The sequence below is a fragment of the Dromaius novaehollandiae genome, chromosome 2, assembly GCF_036370855.1.
Source record: "Dromaius novaehollandiae isolate bDroNov1 chromosome 2, bDroNov1.hap1, whole genome shotgun sequence".
In the NCBI taxonomy this organism is placed as follows: domain Eukaryota; kingdom Metazoa; phylum Chordata; class Aves; order Casuariiformes; family Dromaiidae; genus Dromaius; species Dromaius novaehollandiae.
Window position 1 is genome coordinate 114,939,403 of NC_088099.1, and position 19,333 is coordinate 114,958,735.

A 19,333-nucleotide genomic window follows, 5' to 3' on the forward strand; every position below is an offset into this window, starting at 1 on the left:
GTTTCTTCTGTGCCATCATCTATTTTTTTCCTCCCACTGTCTCTAATATGTACATCCCATCATCTTCCTGGCTTTAGCTCTCACTTCTTCTAGCTTGCCTGTGTCTTCTATGTCTTCCTTATACCCTTTTCCTATAGCATAGTAGCTGCTCCTCTTTTCCATGTCCCTAATTACTTTCTTCTCAACAGTCTTTCCCGATTCCAAACACTTGCAACAGATATTTTACTCCTTTCTCTTGAATGACAAAGGATAAAATAATAAAAGTATAGGAGACCATCACCTAGTCTCATCTCCTTGCGAAACTACAGAGAACATTGTGCAGGCCTTAGAAGCCAGCTCATGGAAACTGCAAAACACTCTGCACAGCCAGACAATTGTTGAAGAATCAACTGCTAAACAGTAACAAGTTCCTATCATGTGCATGCAAAAAAAAAAAAAAAAAAAAAAAAAAAAAAAAAAAAAAAAGAATTTGAGATTAATAATTTGGTCAAACTTGAGTAGACTCTGTGGTGCAGTGCCAGGTCTACTCCTTAAAACAATATGACTGTGCACTATATTTCAAGCCCCTTTTTGTATGCAAAAAAAATTAACACTATGGCAGAACATGTATTTACCCTACACATAGGGCAATGTGTCATATTTTTTGCTTGAAATATAGGGAAACCTTGAATAGAAAGCATTCCTTTTTTTTCCTTCTTCTTTTTCAGTTTGTCAGAGAAAAATAAACTGACTTTAACCATTACATGACATGATGCTCTTGCTCATATAATTTAACTCAAAAGAATCCGAGTTCCTGAAGATACCATGAAAGAGGAATGAAAAGTTCCTGCCTACTACTCAAGCAAGCTACTCATGGTCAAGAATCTTTGCTTCAATGGTGACAGTAACTCCTTCTGTGCTCTGAGAGCTGATACCTGCTCCCAAATCTGCAGGAATACAGTAGGGGCCAAGGATTACTGCATCCCCAAAAACAAGACACTAACTCCTCACCTTTACAAATCAGTGACTCTCCCACAGGCAGGAACTTTGACTTACAAAGCAAGTACAACTAACTAATATTCACGTGCAACACCAGCTCCTGATTCACCTACTGAGGATATGAAATAAGTGACTTTGGGGCTAATTTTCCCAAAGAGACCTCTCACCAAGCACTTTAAAATCTAATAAATATGATACTTTCTCCATATTTTTCTCTGATAAAAACCACCATTCTGAGCTAGGCCTGGTCTGGGGAGGGGAGAAGGAGTTGGTAAAGAGAGGGAGAGAGAAAAAAAGAAAAAAAAAAAATCAGGATAAAAATTTCAGAGCACTCAATTCAATTGAGGATTTGGAAAACAAAAACCAGAAAACAATCTTAGCAGTATCAGTTGCTACCTGCAGCAACTCTTACTAGCTGATGTTAAGCAGAAGATTAAAAACATTTAACTTCATCTAAAGTGATACACTTGCAGAAGTATGCAACTTAAAGGGCTACTTTTACCTGAGCAACTGTCCTCCTCATCAGAAATAGGCACCTCCCTTTTCAATAGCATTTCCAACTCTTCGGTTTCAGCTACATCAACTGGTCTCTCCCCATGCTTGTTGGCTTGAAATGGATTTCCACCATGACGAAGCAGCAACTTCACAATCTGCAGCATTAAATAAACAAACTTTTAGTTTTTCCATAACATGTTACTTCACCAACATAAAAGTCTTTAGTTGCACATGAAACATGGATAATGTGATATGCGATCCCTAACTCTTATGTATGAAGTTGAGACTGCAGAGCAAAACTTCAGTACTGGAATGTAAAGTCCAAGTATACATAATCTATTCATTAAAAGAGGTAACAGGAAAGGTTAAAGAAAGGTGTTCATGATCACACAGACCTTGTATCATCATAAAGAAAAGCAACATCAACCTTTTTGGTTTTGCTGTTCTGGCATTACCTCACACAATTCATCTGGTTCCTCACCAAATCTCCTCTACTCCTGCGCACTCAATTTACCTCCTTCCTCCAAATTTTATAGCACTTAGCTCTAAGGATCAGGAAAGAGTTTACGTAGCAATACTATTGATTTTTTCAGCATTTCAAAGAAGCGCAGTTAGAGATCCAAATGCCTTGGGGGAAGACCAAACCACCCCCATTCCCAACCAAGTGAGATCACAATGAAACCATCGATTTCTCTAACACCGGGGCAAAACTATTAGAAATTACAAGACCAAGGCCACTGCATTTTCAGCTCAATATCCAGTATCAGTTATTTTTTTTCTTTGCCCTATGTACCAAGAATAGAGAGATTTGACAGGCAGTGATACAGTAACAAGAAACTTCAGTTTTCTTTTAATAAATACCTGTGACCATCTTGGTGACATTACGTATATTGAGACGGGACAAGCAAGATATCCTCTTTTCCAAATCTCTACTATTATTTTATTCATGGTCCATATAAAGATCCATTTTTGTTAAGATACCCATAAGAAACAGGTAACAAACAGTTAATAATAAAAATATCACAATCAGGTTATTGTAAAACTCTCTAGCCTTCAAAGATGATCCTATCAATCTGAATGTCTTGTGTGGAAGGTAATCTTGACATAAGAATAGCTCCTACTTTTCGTTTTACAAAGTATATCACATAGTCAGTAATTAAATAAAAGACAGAAAGGGAGACTGGAGTTATTTTTGCATCTGGTTTGTAGAAAACAACAACAGATTCATAGATTAATATCAAATATTGGCAGTCATTCATTTATCTTCTCCTCTAGATCATTAATTGTAATTTTTGAAAAAACAGTAAGAATATATTTACCTAAGCTCTGAGTCCATAAACAAATATATGCAAATAAATTCAGAGTATATTTTACCTGTGTGTATATAATATATGCGTGTGCACACAGTTTAGAAGCATTTTTCTGTTGAGAAATCTATACAGTAGAAGTCTTTCAAAACTTTTTTCTATTTATTAGAAAAATGTAAAAAAAAAAACAAAAAACAAAAAACTTTCAACCATTTAATGAAGCAGACACTAATACAAAACATCTGGCAAAGGAAGTAGGGTGAAAAGCAAGATGAAACAGAAAACCAAAACAACTTTAAGATGTCCCCAAAACAGCAGAAATAGCATTATGGAACCATTTGAGAGTGATTAGGACAGTTAGAATTTGTTCTAATGACCGAGAATTTCAAACTACTTATTTATCCTCCCCACCACCACTCCCACAACACACTCACATTTCTATGCCCACTGCTAGCAGAATCATGAAGTGGTGTATCATCATCCAAGCCCTGTGTGTTCACGTCTGCTCCTGCTGCTATCAGGACTTTAGCGACATCATAGTAACCAACATTACAAGCTTCATGCAGAGGTGTCCAACCTACAATAAATAGTGAAGAGTGCAAGTTTGAAAGGTCAAAGATTGAAGGTTTTTTTTTTTTTCGCTGTATTCGAAATCTCTATTGCCTTGAAACATTTCAAAACACATTCACACACAACAATTCAAAAGAAGGTAAGAGCATCCATCTGATGATCAACACATGCTTTATCAACTTTAAGCCTCGTGCTTAAATTCTGAATTTCACTGTGATTAAACTGAACACAGAAGTCACTAATCAAATAGTAAAAGAGAAAATCTGGCCAAAAATGCCCAGGCCAAATATGTTAGAAATTCTCTAAACACATTATTAGATACATATGAACAGCATCATTCTTTCCAACAGTATGGTTTCCAAGCTGTTTCTAGATAGAATAAATATGACAAATTACTACAACCAATGTTTCTTTAGTCATTGAACACATACCAGGAATCAGCCACAATTAATCTAGACAACAGGCTACTGACAAATATCACCAGAAAACTGACTTCTAGAGTATCAGTCATTTTTAGGCATTTTGATTTTCCCATTGATAAGTCCAGTGCTTCTCACTTTTTTTTTTTAGCAGAGCCTCAGCCAGGGAAAAAGACCAACCCCCATACACCATATTCCATACCTGAATAAACTCCTCTCGCCACTTGATGCCTTCCACTTCATAGATGCCCTCAACTTCCAGCCTGCTGTTGCTGTTTCAAAGCCCAGTTCTGGGAACAGCTTTTGGGAACAGATCTGAATCTGGGAACAGATTCAGCTTTTGTTTTAAACATAGCCAGCGCAAGTCCGGAAGAGTTTACTCACTTGGACTCTGTCTCTCATCAGTAGTGGGCTTGCACTTCAGCTTAGGAACCCATGACTTATCTAATCCCTCAGTAAAATAACTCCTCTTTCATCTCTCACTCAACTTCTGACCTTCCACTCACTTAAGAAAAAGGGGCTTCTAACTTACTCTGCAGCTAAATACTTCTTCCTGATCCTTCAATACTAAGCTTCCTCTCCATTCGCCACTTGGGTCACTCACTTTCAGCACTTCCTGGCTACCTTGTTGTTCTTTATCTTTTCTTGACACTTGCCCTTTTCCCATCCCCCGCTACTGATGACACTCTTCTGCTCTCAGCACTTTGATCTCCATCTTCTTTCTTCCATTAAGGATATGCTTCATTAATTCGCTCCATAATTCATCCTTCTCCACCTTTTACCGCTTCATCTTTCTAAACTGTCACAGTGTCCAGCCTGCCAACTCCAGTCCTGGCTTGCTCTCAACATGTTTCCTTTGCTCCTGTTCTCACACAGCAGTATCTTCACAGATGATCTTGCTGGCAGATATCCCACGAGCAGGGTTATTTCCTCCATTACTAATTCATTTTCTCTTTCTTCAGTTCTGCCAAACTCTTAGCTAAAAGACCTCAGATTCTCTAACTTCCTTGAATCCTAACTCCTTCTCTCCACCCATGACTCACTCCTCAAATCCTCCCCTCTTCTTGACTTCCTCCTCTGCACAGAATTTTGAAACTCAGCCACCTCTGCTTCTCACTTTGGATTGCCCATGGAAAAGCATTTCATTTGACCCCAAACACCTCCTCTAGAACTCTTAATGAAGACTCTTGACTTGCTCCTAATCAATTCTCAAAACCAACTCTCAACTATCCTCCTCATCCTTCACCCTACTTTTAATATTAATTAAACATCTCTTCTTGAAGTATTTCTATTCACCACAAGATTTCTATTGGTCTTACTCCTGAACCTCCTCCTCATTCTCTAAAACTGCTCTTTCAACAAGGTCTTATCATCTCTCCTCTGAACTTCTCTGAAGATCCCACTGGATTCCACCTCTGCTTCCTTTCTCTTCTTCCTCTACAAATCACTCCTAGGGAGCCCCATCTTCAAATACAAATTCAGTTACCTTCTCTCTTCCAAGAAATCACTCATCTGTTTCTTACCTAAATCATGTTTTAGTCCATCTCATTAATATCTTCTCTTGATGTCAAGCTTGAGTTGACAGCTAATCATACCATACAGTTATTTTCCTTCACTGGTGTCTCCTAACTCAACACAATTCCTGCAGAGAATATAATTCTCCTTATAACCATTCTCACCCATAATCTATGAGTCATTCAGACCAGTAACCTGAACATCTTCAGCAGGCTTCTCTAAGTCTAAATCCACACTGATCTCTCAACAGTATCTCTCGCACTCAAAACTCTCATCCAGGCTTTACAATATATTCTTCCCTCAACTATGCAATGCCTATTAAAAAAACAAACAAACCAACCAACCAACCTTCAAAAGTGGTTAGGCTGCTGGTACTGCCAGTTAGCTATACTAACTGATATTCTCAATATTCTCCATATTCCCTTGGGATGCCAGCAGCTTCCCACAAATTTTATAACGCTATCTTCAGCATTATGCTTTCTATACAGAATGGCCTCCCTCAAGAAAACCTACAACTCTGCTCTTTTGTATAGTTATTTTGCCCTCTTCCCACAATTCACTTCTACTGTGAATGCAAACAAGCCAGTGTTTAATGCCTAACATTGAGAGGCAGAACCTCACAAGCAGTTTGTTACACTGTTTACAGAACATGTGTCTGATAGGATTTTTTTTGAGTTGTCCTTGAATTTAAGAAAAAACCCAACTACTGAATCCTGTCTTCTATAGATGCCTCTTAAGACACTGCACAACAACCTCCCCGGCTTACTCAACCCTGTATGTTCTGATTTATCCTTCCTTTCACCCTGTTCCACCCCTCCTCATTACCCCCCCAATCCCTCTTCTATGACCTAAATCTCTACCTAATACCCTAGGCTACTACTTATGCCCTTTTGTATTGGCTGAGGAAAAAACAGCAAGTACTCTGGCTTAATTTGGTGCCTGGCCAATCAACAACTGGCAACTACTGAAGTCAAAAATTTTCTGTGGTGGCATTACTTTGGGTCCCTCATATTTACTGCCCCCATAAGACATGTAGAAAGTTACCCATTGCAAGACTGTTTAAAGCAAAGTAGGCAGAAATTTCCCGGCAGGTTTTAAAAGTTATTTAAGAGGGTCTTACAGACAAAGCAACAAGCAGTACAGACTTACTTCCTTATGAAAAGGACACTAAAAAAGGTACAGAAAGGTACTAAATAAAGAATACTAAAAATATGGTACAGGAGGCACCTTATCCTCATGATTATTGATCAGAGATGTAACCACAGCAGATACTGGTATACCCAAACTAGTATTAATCTAGATGACAACTGCAAGCTATACCACGCTTGTGTGCTTTACTGCATATTAGTTGTCCCTGTGAGACAACACACCCTATGGTGCTCTTCACTGCCATTACTAAGCTTTGCATCTCCTTATATAACCTACAAACACAATTTCAGTTACAGACTTTGCCTAGGATAGTTTTATGAAGTTAACAAGCATGCACATTTATTTTTGTACATGCATAGCCTGCATGGGCCCTGGCCACAACTGGAACCTCCAGATATTAACATACTATACTAATAATATACTGTGTATTATATTGTCCAAGTACTACGCTTGCCATTAGAATTAAAAACATGATTTGAAAAAGTCCTGGTCAATTTTTAGTTATATTTTTTCATTTGCATGCAAAATAAACTGAAATTAAACTTCTAATAGGAAGTTCAGTGTTAATTTTGAGTTTGAACAATTAAGAGAATATGTACCAACTTACCTGCAAAATCTTTTACATTCACATTTGCACCTAAACTGATTAGCTCCTTAACCTGTTTAACATCCCCTCGAATGGCTGCCATATGTAGAGGAGTCTCCCCTCGTTCATTCCTCTTGTTAACCTTGTCTTTTTGTCTTGAAGAAGAGCTTGAAGTTTTCTTCTGTGTTGGTGTTGTTTGCAAAGTTAAAGTGGAATCTATAAATAAGTTTTAAAACAGTCACTGTAAGTTATTTAACACTATTTTTACTTTTAAAGATGATAAAAATCAGCAAACAATTATGTTTAAATAAAGAATGTAACTGACTTCACATGTATACACAACATGTATTTGCAATGTAAAAAAAGGTATTTACAAAGTCTCATTATTTTTCAAACAGATTTCAAGGACAGATAAATCCTATCCAAAGTACAAGGTTCACACTCTCTGGTATAGACTCTTATGAAATAACACAAGGCATCACCATGCAGATTAGTGTTATTTCCCTCCTCCCCCTAGCATAGTTCCCATTACATTTCTTGTGAGATGCCAGTTTAAGGATTAATTACTGGTTGTGTATTCTATTCCTGCACTTCCTCAGTTGTGTCAACACAACTGTTTTTTGGGGCCTGGACCATAGTATCTATAAAGTGACCCAGGTTAAAAAATAACCCAGAGCAGAGGAAGCAACAGCCAGGACAGAAACTTTTTAAATTGCAGAGGAAGTCGTACCAAAACCTGTATCTTGATCTGCCTGTATGGAGTTGTTTTGACATGTGCTAAGAGACAGATTTGCAGTATGTAATGCATCTAAAGATGCAGACATATCCAGTAGAATTTTCAACAGCACCTGAGCAGATCAACCACCCACTTCCCAAAAAGCTGCTAACTTCTAAGTTGGCAGCTGCTAAGTTATGCATTCATGAGTGCCTAATTACAGGCACTTACAAAATGCCTTTGAAAATCTGGTCCCAACTCTACTCTCATTATCAGTAGCTTGATAAAATGCATTTTCTCAAAAATAAGAGAAGAAGCCATAAAGCCAGATTAAAACAAAGGGAAAGAGTGTATTACGACAGTCTGTATCGTGTAGTCTTTGGTTACAGGGAGTGAGTTAAAATAATATTCTGTAATTAAGAGAAAATTATCGATGTATTTGATTATGTAGTTGCTTACTGTTATTAATGTATTTATTATATGGTTATGACAAAAAATTGATCTATGAATATAAATACATACTGAAATCATGGCGTTATATCTAAAATATTTCACTCCAAATGTTGTTCTATTGAAGAATGCCTACTAGCTAAAAGTGTAATGCCTCACCGAAGTGCTCTGGTTCAATTTCAATTACAGTTTAAGGAAAAGTATGCAATATTTCGGATTCCTAGTGGTTTGATGGAAAGGAAGAGCCTGGAAACCCCAAATTCTTCTGCAATTTTTGTAACACCTGATAGTGAGCTAGACCATACTAGTCCCACAGTTTTCATCTTCACAATTCTGAGGGTTTAATCTCTCAAACTGAGAGCATGCCTATGGGTCAGGGACTCTAAGAGTTTTGTATATTGGTTAGACTTCCCCAGCATGAGAGACTTGAGAATATCATTTTTTCAGAGAGTATTCCAAAGCCTGAGGAATTTTCTAAAGACATCTCCTGCTGCTCTTGAATGGGCTTGCCTTTCTCTATATAAATCTGATTTTAAATACAGAAGGATAGTCAAAGATTAATTGACACCAAATTCCTTAGGAAAGACACTGCTATTCACTTTTAAATGCAGATTTTATAAAAACATTACACCTTTGGAACATACACATACTTTTTTTCCCCCCAATAAATTGGACCAAGAACAGTTTGTAAAAACATGCCCCACCCACCATTAAACACTAACAAGCCAATCCAGTTTTCTTCTAAATGAATACAGAAAATTCTGATCCAAATGGAGACAATAGGGCAGTAGTTAAACTCCGTGAAAACACATGGCGTTTCAGCTTTTCTTAAAAAAACAAAACAAAACAAAAAAACCCCACATATGAAATGGAGTGTTTGAGAGGTAAAATAATCAAAGAAAACATTTTCAGGTTTTACAGCTAACATAATTCAATAAATTTTGCACATAATAAATATAGAAAATCAAGAATTTTCCATCAAAGCACTCTTCAGTGCAAAATAGATTTTTACTAGGATTATTTGCACAGAATGATATTTCATAATTCAAAAATTTTTCAATAGGAATCAAGGATTGTTGAAAAACTGTAGGTTTCAGACTAATCTTATGAGCAAGGAATTGAACAGGCAGGGGAAAGAGAACTGTTAACTTTGTGAGAGTATCACCTGGACTGTTGTCTCTTGCTGTCATCTGCATGAGAAGTGCCATCTGTTTGCGCTCTGACAGAGGATAACCAAAAAGAATGCTAACTGGTGTTGATTTCTTATTTCCAGCATCCTTCTTCATTTTTTTCTTCTCCGGACCTTCTTTTTCTGGAAATATTAATGCATAATACTCTGAAACTGCCATTCTAATAAAACATTTTTCTAGAAATAAAACCTTCATTTTAAAAGTATGTGAACAGGTGACTGCAGGGGAGAGGATAAAAACAGAAATTGCATCTCTGATTTGTTACATTTGTATTAGTTTTCATTACCTGTTCTAATCATATCAGGATAATAAGCTATTGAGTAAAGTACTTAAAACATTAAGGAAGATTACTTAAAAACTCTAGAAGATGAAAAGCCTGTTGTCCCAGCAATAAGATCTAATATTTGCCACAATTTGCAAGTTAGATACCTAAAAAATTCTGTAAGACCAGCTAGTCAGCTTCCTGTCTCAAATACAGATCTTACACTGTGCTCCACTCCACTTCTTCTCTCAGGACATAGTGTTATTAAAAAAACAAACAAACAAAAAAAAACCAAAAACAAACAAAAAAAACCCCCAACAACAAAAAAGCCACCCTTCTTAATATTGATGTCAGATAATGGCATAAAGGACTGCTTCTCTCAAACTCATCCCGTTCCTTCACCTTAAAGCAATTTCTTCTCCAAAATTCCTATCTGTCAAAAACATACAGCTATTTTATATATTTTTATATAAATAACTTCTTTCCTTTTATCAATATTTACTAAAGTTGTTTAATATTTCATGTCCAAGTGTTAATCTGGGAGCAAAGACTACACAACTGAATAAACAGATCATTTTCAGAGCTATTCAATACCCACAAACTCTCCCAGAATTCAAGAACAGTTAAATGTGTTCTCAAATCAGACAACTTTTTTATACCCTGAGTAACACATTTTGAAACTAGAGTTTTATTTGTGTAGTTTAGAAACTCTGGCCTATGCCTTCCATCCTTTTCAAATGCTCTTCTTTCATTTTTCTATAGATGTCTCCTAAACAAAACATAAACATTAACCTCAAAGTATGATAGAAAACAACTGATTTGTGATGAGGCAGCTTTGACTAAACTGCTTGCAACTGCAATAGTATTTAATGAGCTTAACATCAAACAAATACAAACTTTCATACATTAAATATCTTTCAGTACAACTACTGTCCAGGGACCTCGCTCCCTGGTAAATAATTTTTAACTGTTTGTTTCTGGAGATGTATTAGTTTGCATTTATGTACAGTGAAGACCATTCACTTTCTGTAATTATCCAAGCAACTGCTCTTTTTTCTGTCTTAAAAAGTTCTTGTCAACTTTAATATTTTACATGCTGTAAACAGTTCATATTACTTGCATGTTATGTCTACGATATCTACGTTTTTCCCCAGAGCCCTAAAATTATCACTTGAATATAACCACACTGGATATCAGAGATGGCTCAAAGAACCTTAGAAACAGATTTGATGATCTGGACTTAAAATTTTTAAACAGTTAAATTTGTAACCAAAAAGGACAAAAAGGAACAGGCTGAAGAGTATTCTAATGTTGTCCATAAACAGAAATAACATCTTAAAATCCTTTAGCAAATAATTCCCTTGGTTTTCCTTCCAAAAAGGTCCAGTTTAAGTAATGCGTATAGCAGATAGAACAGTTCTCTAACAATGCCAGCAAGTTCTAGCTTTTCCAGTGATACTGTTCACTTTACTGCACTGTCATTTTGGCAGATTTCTTACCTTCCACCTTCTTGATGGGCCATTAAGCAGTCAGACAGTATTCTGCTCCCTACAGTCACAGGTAACCCCAGCCCACCCTCCACACTGCACTACTGATAGCAAAGAAACAGATGGAGTTCAGTAAGGAGGAAGGATGCCTATTGCCTGCTATCTCCTCTGTGGTTGGCTGACCTGCTAACCCATAAAATAAGCAAAGAACATGACACAAAGCTGAGATCTAAAAATTACAATTGGGAATGTACAATGAATGAAGAGTGGGGGAAGAGGTTGGACTGATTAACCAGACTTAGCCATATTAAAATGTCAAAACTTGGTTGGGGAGTATTAATACTACTTAAATAAGCATGGCTGCCACACTGATCTCTTCAGCTCTTCGTGTTACACCTTCCCACATCCTACTCTTAACTGTAACTGATTACCATCTGATGAAGCACTGTTCATCCAGTTTTAATTAGTCTTAATATTTTGTGCCACATGAACAGAAAGTATGGAAATGCAATTAAGGTACACTGAAGATTTTTTTAGGGCTTTATTTTTGTTACTGTGCTTATCATTGTATTGGTCTCCCAGTTTCCCTTCCTGAATCTGAACCTCAAACACCTGATTCAAGTCATTTAGAACTGGCACGGGGTAACCGTCAAGCCAGAAGACACACAGATTGTGTGTCAGGATATAGATGGTATATTTTAAAAGCTTCATTAAAAGTCTGTCATCTGCAAAAGCAGAAAATCTTAAAACAGAAGCCTCCACTGAGCAAACTCCACTCATCTTCTGCAGAGAGTCGAAAAGTAATATGAATTACAAATTACAAGCTTAAGTCCCAGTGAAGTTCCTAACCACGTACCATTCCACACTCTGTTCAGCCCTGAACTGTCCCCTTTTCATCTTCTGATTTTCTCCATTTCTGCCTCAGTCCCTCTCTGTCACTCTCCTTGTTCATTCATTTCCTCTCTTAGCTCATTTTCTGCCTGCCTAGTGCTGTGTACATCTCATCTTTTAGACCTGATTACATACACAGGCTCTAGAAATGCAATGCTCCTGAGGCACAGGAAAGCACAGCGTGCTTTAAGAATGTATATTAAATTCCACATTGACCAAATAATAAAATCATGCTTTTACAGACTAAACAATTATATCCAAGGTTACTTTAAGAAAGGAAAACTATAGACCTATGTACATAGCAAAAAATACAAATTTATCCATCATATTTAAAAAGGAAGCAAGGAGATCCCTTTTACATATATAATTGTTGAGATTTTTCTTAATTGCATGCATCTCTCACTTCTGAACATCTAAAAATGCATTTAATATCCAAATCAGCACTAGTGCCTATTAGAAGAAAGTCTGCAATAGAAAAATCCAAAGAAAACCCACAGTGAAACTATACTTTCAACTTTCACTCTGAATGTGCAGTTCTCTATCAGAAGATAACTTACTGTATGCCCTTTGTTGACTAATTTAGTACTCCCACCAAAACAACACATTTCAGTTGGCTGTTTCTTCCTTAAGCTATTTATTGCCCATGGTTGTTTTCTAGAAAAACAGATTCATTTTCATTCTGAATTATTTCTCACAATGTTTAAGCTATACTCAGATTGGGAAAATTAAAAAAAAAATCTTTCTAGCTTTTACTTTTTCACTAAATACTGTACTTCTCCACTTATTTTTATCTACAATCTTATCACTTTGTTAGAAAAGCCTACTCAGCATATGAATGCAATTTACTCTTGTCAGTGTTGTCAGACAACAGCAAGGTCCTACTCACATATTCATATGCATTTCAGTGGTGTGTCAAATTATTCTTCTATATAAACAGTGTGTGCAAAGCAGTTCTAGATCTCACCAGTTAAAAGTAGGAAGTAAAAATGTAATTGTCCTCACCAAGTAATAATGTGATTGTGCCTTTATTATTCAAAAATCCCCACCATCTTTGCTTAACTTTATGTTAGAATGTATATGTGCTTTCAGGAAATCTAAATAGCTGAATACATTTAATGAGTATGTTCAACAATAGAACCAACCAAAAAAGTTGTCACAGGACTCCAGCTGGCACACTCGATAATCCATTTACCCGAATATGTCCTGTAAGAAGGTATTAAATTCTGCCCCCCGTTGTCATGTGTATGCCCTGGATCTGAACCTACTGGATAAGACAACACAGGAGAAAAGGGGTGGAAGGAAGCAAAAAGAAGGAAGTAGGGCATATAAAAGAACTACACAGTCAAAAAAAAATATTTCTGGATATTTAATCAAAAACTTTTTTTTTTTTTTTTTTAAACACACTGCTTGTATGGTTTTTCTTGGATTAAAAAAACCCCCTTATGTAAATCCACAGAAAAATTATAAAGGGTCAGAAACACCCATTATGCTAACGGAGGAATAAACTGTAAGATTTGTTTTCACTGCTCCAAGAAGATCATTGCACAGTACACTATACACTTCACTTCATTTAGCAGGTTAGGAAGACCATGTTAGGAACGTTCTGGAACACTGACTATATAGCTACTCTTTATTTTGTGGTCACAATTGTGTACTTGATGCTTATATAATTTGAATAGTAATAACTTCCCCAATTGAGGAACAATATCATTAAAAAAAGTTAAGTTTATGCAGAAATTCATTTATAAAATTGACAGTCAATGTCAATTTTTAAAAGCCTAATTTTTTTCATTTTCAAAACTTTGTTTTCAAAATTTATGGACAACACAAGTATATTCCTCCTTTTATATTCACCTTCTGGTCACTTTTGGGTGTTATTCAACTGTTAGAAACATAACATTGGGGAATTTCTTATTTGTTAAGAAACCCCCAAATCTCTTCAATTGCCTTTATGTTTTATCATCTTTATAGAACAATCTTCAAAATATGCAGCCAAATCTGGCTGCACAACGTTCCTTGTAACTTTTTCCTTTTGCAATGTATGCTTTCCATCTAACACTTTAAAGAAAGGATTATAAATAGTCAAGGTACGTGAAACAGTGCTGCAGGTGCATGAGCACTTTTCTTCTGGAAGGGCTTCATGAAATTTGCTCATGGTGCTTAAATGTACCGGCAGGAAAACCACCAGCGCCATTGGCAATTACTTTAGGAGAACTTATGCATGACAGATTATGTCCCAAGGCAACCAATAATTGTTTGTAGGATTTTTTTTTTTTTTTTTTTTTGGACATTACAAATTCCCTGGGCAAATAATTTCTACATTCTTTAGGAAAATAAGCTGGCAAACAATATACAACGTGGATTTTCTCAAAACAAACCATGCCAAACTAACCCAGTATTTCCTTTGGTCAAATAACCATCTCAGTGGACAAAGAAAATGAAGCAAAAAAGATAAATTCAAACTTTAGGGGTTCATAATAGTCTAGTTGCATGTAAAACTCCCATGATAATGAGAGTTATAAAGAATAACCGGAATAAGAAATGGGTCCATGTGCAGCTTAAAGATAAGCTGGTTAACAGAAAATTAATAATTCTAAGGAATTTATAAGATCAAGTGATACACAACAAAAGACTAATACACAATTAGTAATAAGCAGTAGAAGACAGGTCAAGATCTACAGATGATGATGTCAAGAGAACTACAGTTACTGTTAAAGTGATGAGATCTCTGTGATCCTGATAACCTGACTGAAGTTATTTTAAAGAGAAACACATCACGATTGACCGCTTCTTCCTATAGTCAGTTAGAGACTGACAAAAACGTGATGAAGGGAACAATGGTATACTGTACACTGCGCAGAAATAGAAATATTTTTGTGATGCCTAATTAATCAAGTTTTTAACAGGTACTTACTTAACGAAGTCAACACACACACATGCGCACACACACACCTTTCCCTTTTATGCCTCTAGCCCAAACTATAGTTAAAAAAAGATGTATAAGGGTTAAACAATACATTAAGTTAAAATCCAGCAAGCAGTTAGTTTTTAAAACAGACTGTTTAGGACCCCCACTAACCTCCAGAGAGGACTGAAGGGCATATATTTAAACGTGCAAGTGTATAACTATAGGAAGCACAAGTATATACATTGTGTTACTATGATGTATGGATGGAGCACAAACAGGAGTTATTTTGCTTTTCTTGATGCCCGTTAAGTGTCAAAAGAAATAGGACTCTGCCATGTTTGGGCAATTTTAAACAGAAATTGAAGAGCCCAGAAAACAAAACCAAGACTTATAAACAGTCTGGAAAACAGCATTTGAAAGAAAGATCAACAAAACTAAACATACTCAATGTTGTTCCAAGACTGAATTATAATTTTGGGGCTTTTTTGTGAATAGTCAGCTATGTAATAAGATTATAAAAAATAAAATGCCTATGCTTATCTTCAGAATGAAAAGATCTTTGCCCTCTTCAGTTTTGCTCAACTTTCTCCACAAATTCACTTGTCTTTCTTCAGATTAATAAGGTGGAGCAAAGAAACCTGTCCTTCACAAAAACAGCACTTGCTTCTTATTCTCACTCAGATAACCACGTCAGGAGTTTATTTAAAAATAACCAAAATAATTAAACAAATTCATGAAACCTAAATAATGTTATTTAAGTATTCTAAATCAGTGATGGCCTTTAAATAAAATGGTGTTTTTGGACTGGAAGACTTGAAATCAGAGAACATATAAAAATAAATGTATAAGAAATGTTCTGCTCTCCCCCATCAATTCTAGCAGTCTAAATCAAAGCCTGCAGGTAGAATCTTTCATAGAGTCAACTTCAATAAGGAGTAAAGCTACGCTGCAATTAAATTCAATTGCAGAATACGTAACTATATCACATTAACTTTTTGTGGTTGCTTTGATGAAAGAATGGAGATGTGGTAACAGAGACCTCAGCTAATGATAGTTGTCCAAATAAGGACAGAGTATTCAGTGTAGATCTGCCCCAACAAGTAGTAGCAGTACAGCAGACACACCCCTGCACAACAAAAGAAACTAAGAACAGGATGCTGCTGCATAGAGATAGGTATACAGTGCTATTTGAGGTGCTCTAGTTATCTCACTGGCCTCTTCAGAAGGCCGCTTCAGACAGGCATAGGTTTCCCATGGCTCATGTCGTATCTGTCAGCCCTGTGCAGATTTCTGAGCTATCTCAGGCATCTCAAATGGCATTACATGACATCATGTAGGTACCTGGACTCCATCCTAACCAGTATGAAATTATTAATGAGGTAGCCTATAGGCTAAATCTGAAAATACTTCCATTAAGAAACTGCTTCTGCTGCAATAAATTAAGCAAAAACACCGACTTAAAACCAAAATTAAACAAACAGGAAGACTAGAAGTTTTCTAGACTCTTATGAAACACTTCAAACAGCCTGATTCCAGTCTTGCCAAAATTGGTTAGGTGTAAAATTTACTAAATAGTTTTGTAATAATATTTGAATAATCAAATATTAAAAGCAACTTCTAAATGAAGTTACATTTGGTTTTGCTGTGTGTGTGTGCGCGTGCACGCGCGTGTGTGCTCTTTACCACTTACGGTTTCTGGTCAATTTTAAGCTACTGGTCAACATCTGAACCGAAAACCCACCAGAATAAGAAGAAAAAAAAAGAGAGGTTGAAACTGTCCATGAAAATTTGACAAGAGAGAAAATATTGCAAGTTCACAGGAAAAAAGCAGGGTAAAAACTAGTATTTATCAAATAAAAGTATTTTCTACAAAAAAAACCCAAAACCTAGCTTATCTTTGAAAATTCTGGAGGTAGTATTGTGACAAATCTAATGGTCTATAAATAACACATTCATAAAATAAGAATATGGTATTTATAACTGACAAACCCAACTAAATAGGATGAAACCCAATTATCATGGTGCTTCAATCATGAGAAAATTTAAAGGCTAGCAACCTTATCACGTATCTTGAAGATAAACCTTTTATTTTGCACACATTTCAGCTTTTTTATAGCATTTTATATATTTTATAGCATTTTTATAGCATTTGTTGATATTTGCTCTCCCAGAAACATTTTTTAGAAGACCCTAAATCTTTAAAAACATTTAGAAAGCAAACTCAATGGTGTTGTTATTATCTGTTAAGGAGAATCTATTTAGCAAGCCAATAAGAACATTTTAGCTATTCTGAATTTTAAAAAGCATATTGAAAGTCTAGCTATAAATGAAATGATAGGGAAAAGATAAAATACATCCTGGAACTGCAGTGGACAATGGCAAAAAACAGTAGTACCATATATTTTTTCAGAATCTTTCTAATTATGAATTGTACACACATCCTTTGATCATGTTCCCTAGAATACGACCACAGACTTTTATAGCAAGTACCAGAAGAAAGCTGAGAAGTCTTTAAAAACAGAGAAAAAACTCCACTAGCACATATATCACTTCCTTCTCTAGCATGATACAAAAGACACCTTTAAAACGTAACATGAAGCTTTTCTTCACATCTTTTTCCCCTCCGTCTCCATTTACTCTCTCATCTCCAGAAAACAGTCTCTTCCTTCTTTTCTTGCTCAAATAACATTTGCCATTCTCTGTATACAGTTGGCAAGGAGACAGTCCATCAGAAGCTATAGCTTAGTCCAGTGATGGCAAACCTTTTCAGTGTCTAATGTGAAGTTTTTGTTTTGTTTTAAAGAAGAAGCACTGCATTTCACGATCACTGATGTCAATCCTAATCCACGTCCGTGCCAAACTTGGTACCAGAGTAAGTGGTTAATTCTCACTGGTCTAATCTAATTGCTTATGTACAGAATCAGCACTACAAGAACTGGATTCTAGTCCTAGTAATGCTGTGGCCTCTATGGCCTCTGGAAAGCTTATGTTCATGATTCAAGTTCCTCATCTGCGAAACAGAGTGGTGGCTCTTACTTCCCTGCAATTTGCAAAATGACTTTAAGGAACTGGACAACAAGCTATGACGCTTACCGCGCAATAGTTAAAAGCTATGTACTTTCTATTGTTATATTAAGTATTTCTTGCCCCTACTCCAACTGTTTAGGTCATCTTCCTGCTACACCTTATAACAAACACTTTGTAGTGTGTGTCTTGTCTTTTCGCGTATGTCTGAGTGCCTAGAATAATCCATCTTGTTTGTGGCAACTGTAACAAGAGATACTACAGCAAGAGAAATACCAAAAAATTTGCATTACCTTACAAGATGTTATGACAATGAATTATTTGATGTTGATGGGACTGAGGAGAGATGACAGATTTTCAACATGGAAAACATTACTTAAGTGCTAAATATTACTCCTAAATATATTTATTTACATTAGGAAAAATAGTTATGGTCTAATACTAAGCAATAGATCCAAGAAAGCAGATGCTGGGAGCATACTTAGAATTTAATACGAGGAACATGGTCTTTTCAGAATCAAGTGGAATAAGCCTCTAAAATTCCATAAAATACCACTAAAACCTGAAATCTAAAGCCAAAAGTATTTTTCTTGTAATATGACTCTTTCAAATTTAGATTTAATACTGTATTCTCTTCACAATAACAAAAATAAGTATGTAACATCCAGGAGGCAAACCTTCTGCATGAAATCAATCCTGGACAGAAAGAAAACATACTGATGCTTACACTTCTATCTTGCATTTAATTCTAAACACGTTAACAGAATTACCAGTTTATGAAAACAGTCAAGCTTATAATGGGCACTGTATGAGAAATCTTAGTATTGAATTAGTAGTTCATAGTACAGAGAAATTTGGGGAATATGCCTTCCAATGGCCTTCCAGAGGGCACAGATACTGCCTTGCTAAGAACAGAACCATTGCTGGACTATGGGATACATCTGATCATGTAAACTCAGAGACTGCACTCTGAATTACATCCAAAGTACTCCCTCTTGATTTGAAAAGAGCCATGTTACGAATGATATCTTGAAGTCTTAAAATCAATTCTAATAGCACATGCTTAAGTTAGGAAAAATTATCAGTCTATGCAGAAAAGGTATCCTGAAAAGATCGTAAGAGTTTAAACCAAATGAAAAGTTCCCTCTCCATGACTAATTTAACAATAGTTAGTTCCATCATCTTAGCACCTTTTTTATATGGAGGACAAAACACTTCCCCACCTTTCCCATACTCCCTCCCCAAAAAAGGCTACAAAAGGCAGAGAACTGTGCCTCAAAGCAAGACATTTAAACCTCCCTTCATCAGTTTACTACTTTAAGCAAATGGATCTCTAAATGACAATGAAAGGAAACCCTTATGGCTAAAACAGAAGCAAAAGAATGAG

General features: G+C 36.0%; 1 protein-coding gene across 3 annotated transcripts in view; it reads right to left on the reverse strand.

The window, feature by feature from the left end:
- Positions 1-19,333, reverse strand: part of ANKRD12 (ankyrin repeat domain 12) — a 70,484-nt gene that overhangs the window by 20,064 nt on the left and 31,087 nt on the right. For all 3 annotated transcript variants that reach the window (XM_064507210.1, XM_026094317.2, XM_064507211.1), the window contains 4 exons: positions 9,350-9,496; positions 7,041-7,235; positions 3,215-3,357; positions 1,481-1,628 (listed from right to left, as the gene is read on the reverse strand). In XM_064507210.1, the coding sequence (XP_064363280.1) occupies positions 1,481-1,628; positions 3,215-3,357; positions 7,041-7,235; positions 9,350-9,496 (633 nt within the window). The remainder of the gene's footprint in view (positions 1-1,480; positions 1,629-3,214; positions 3,358-7,040; positions 7,236-9,349; positions 9,497-19,333) is intronic.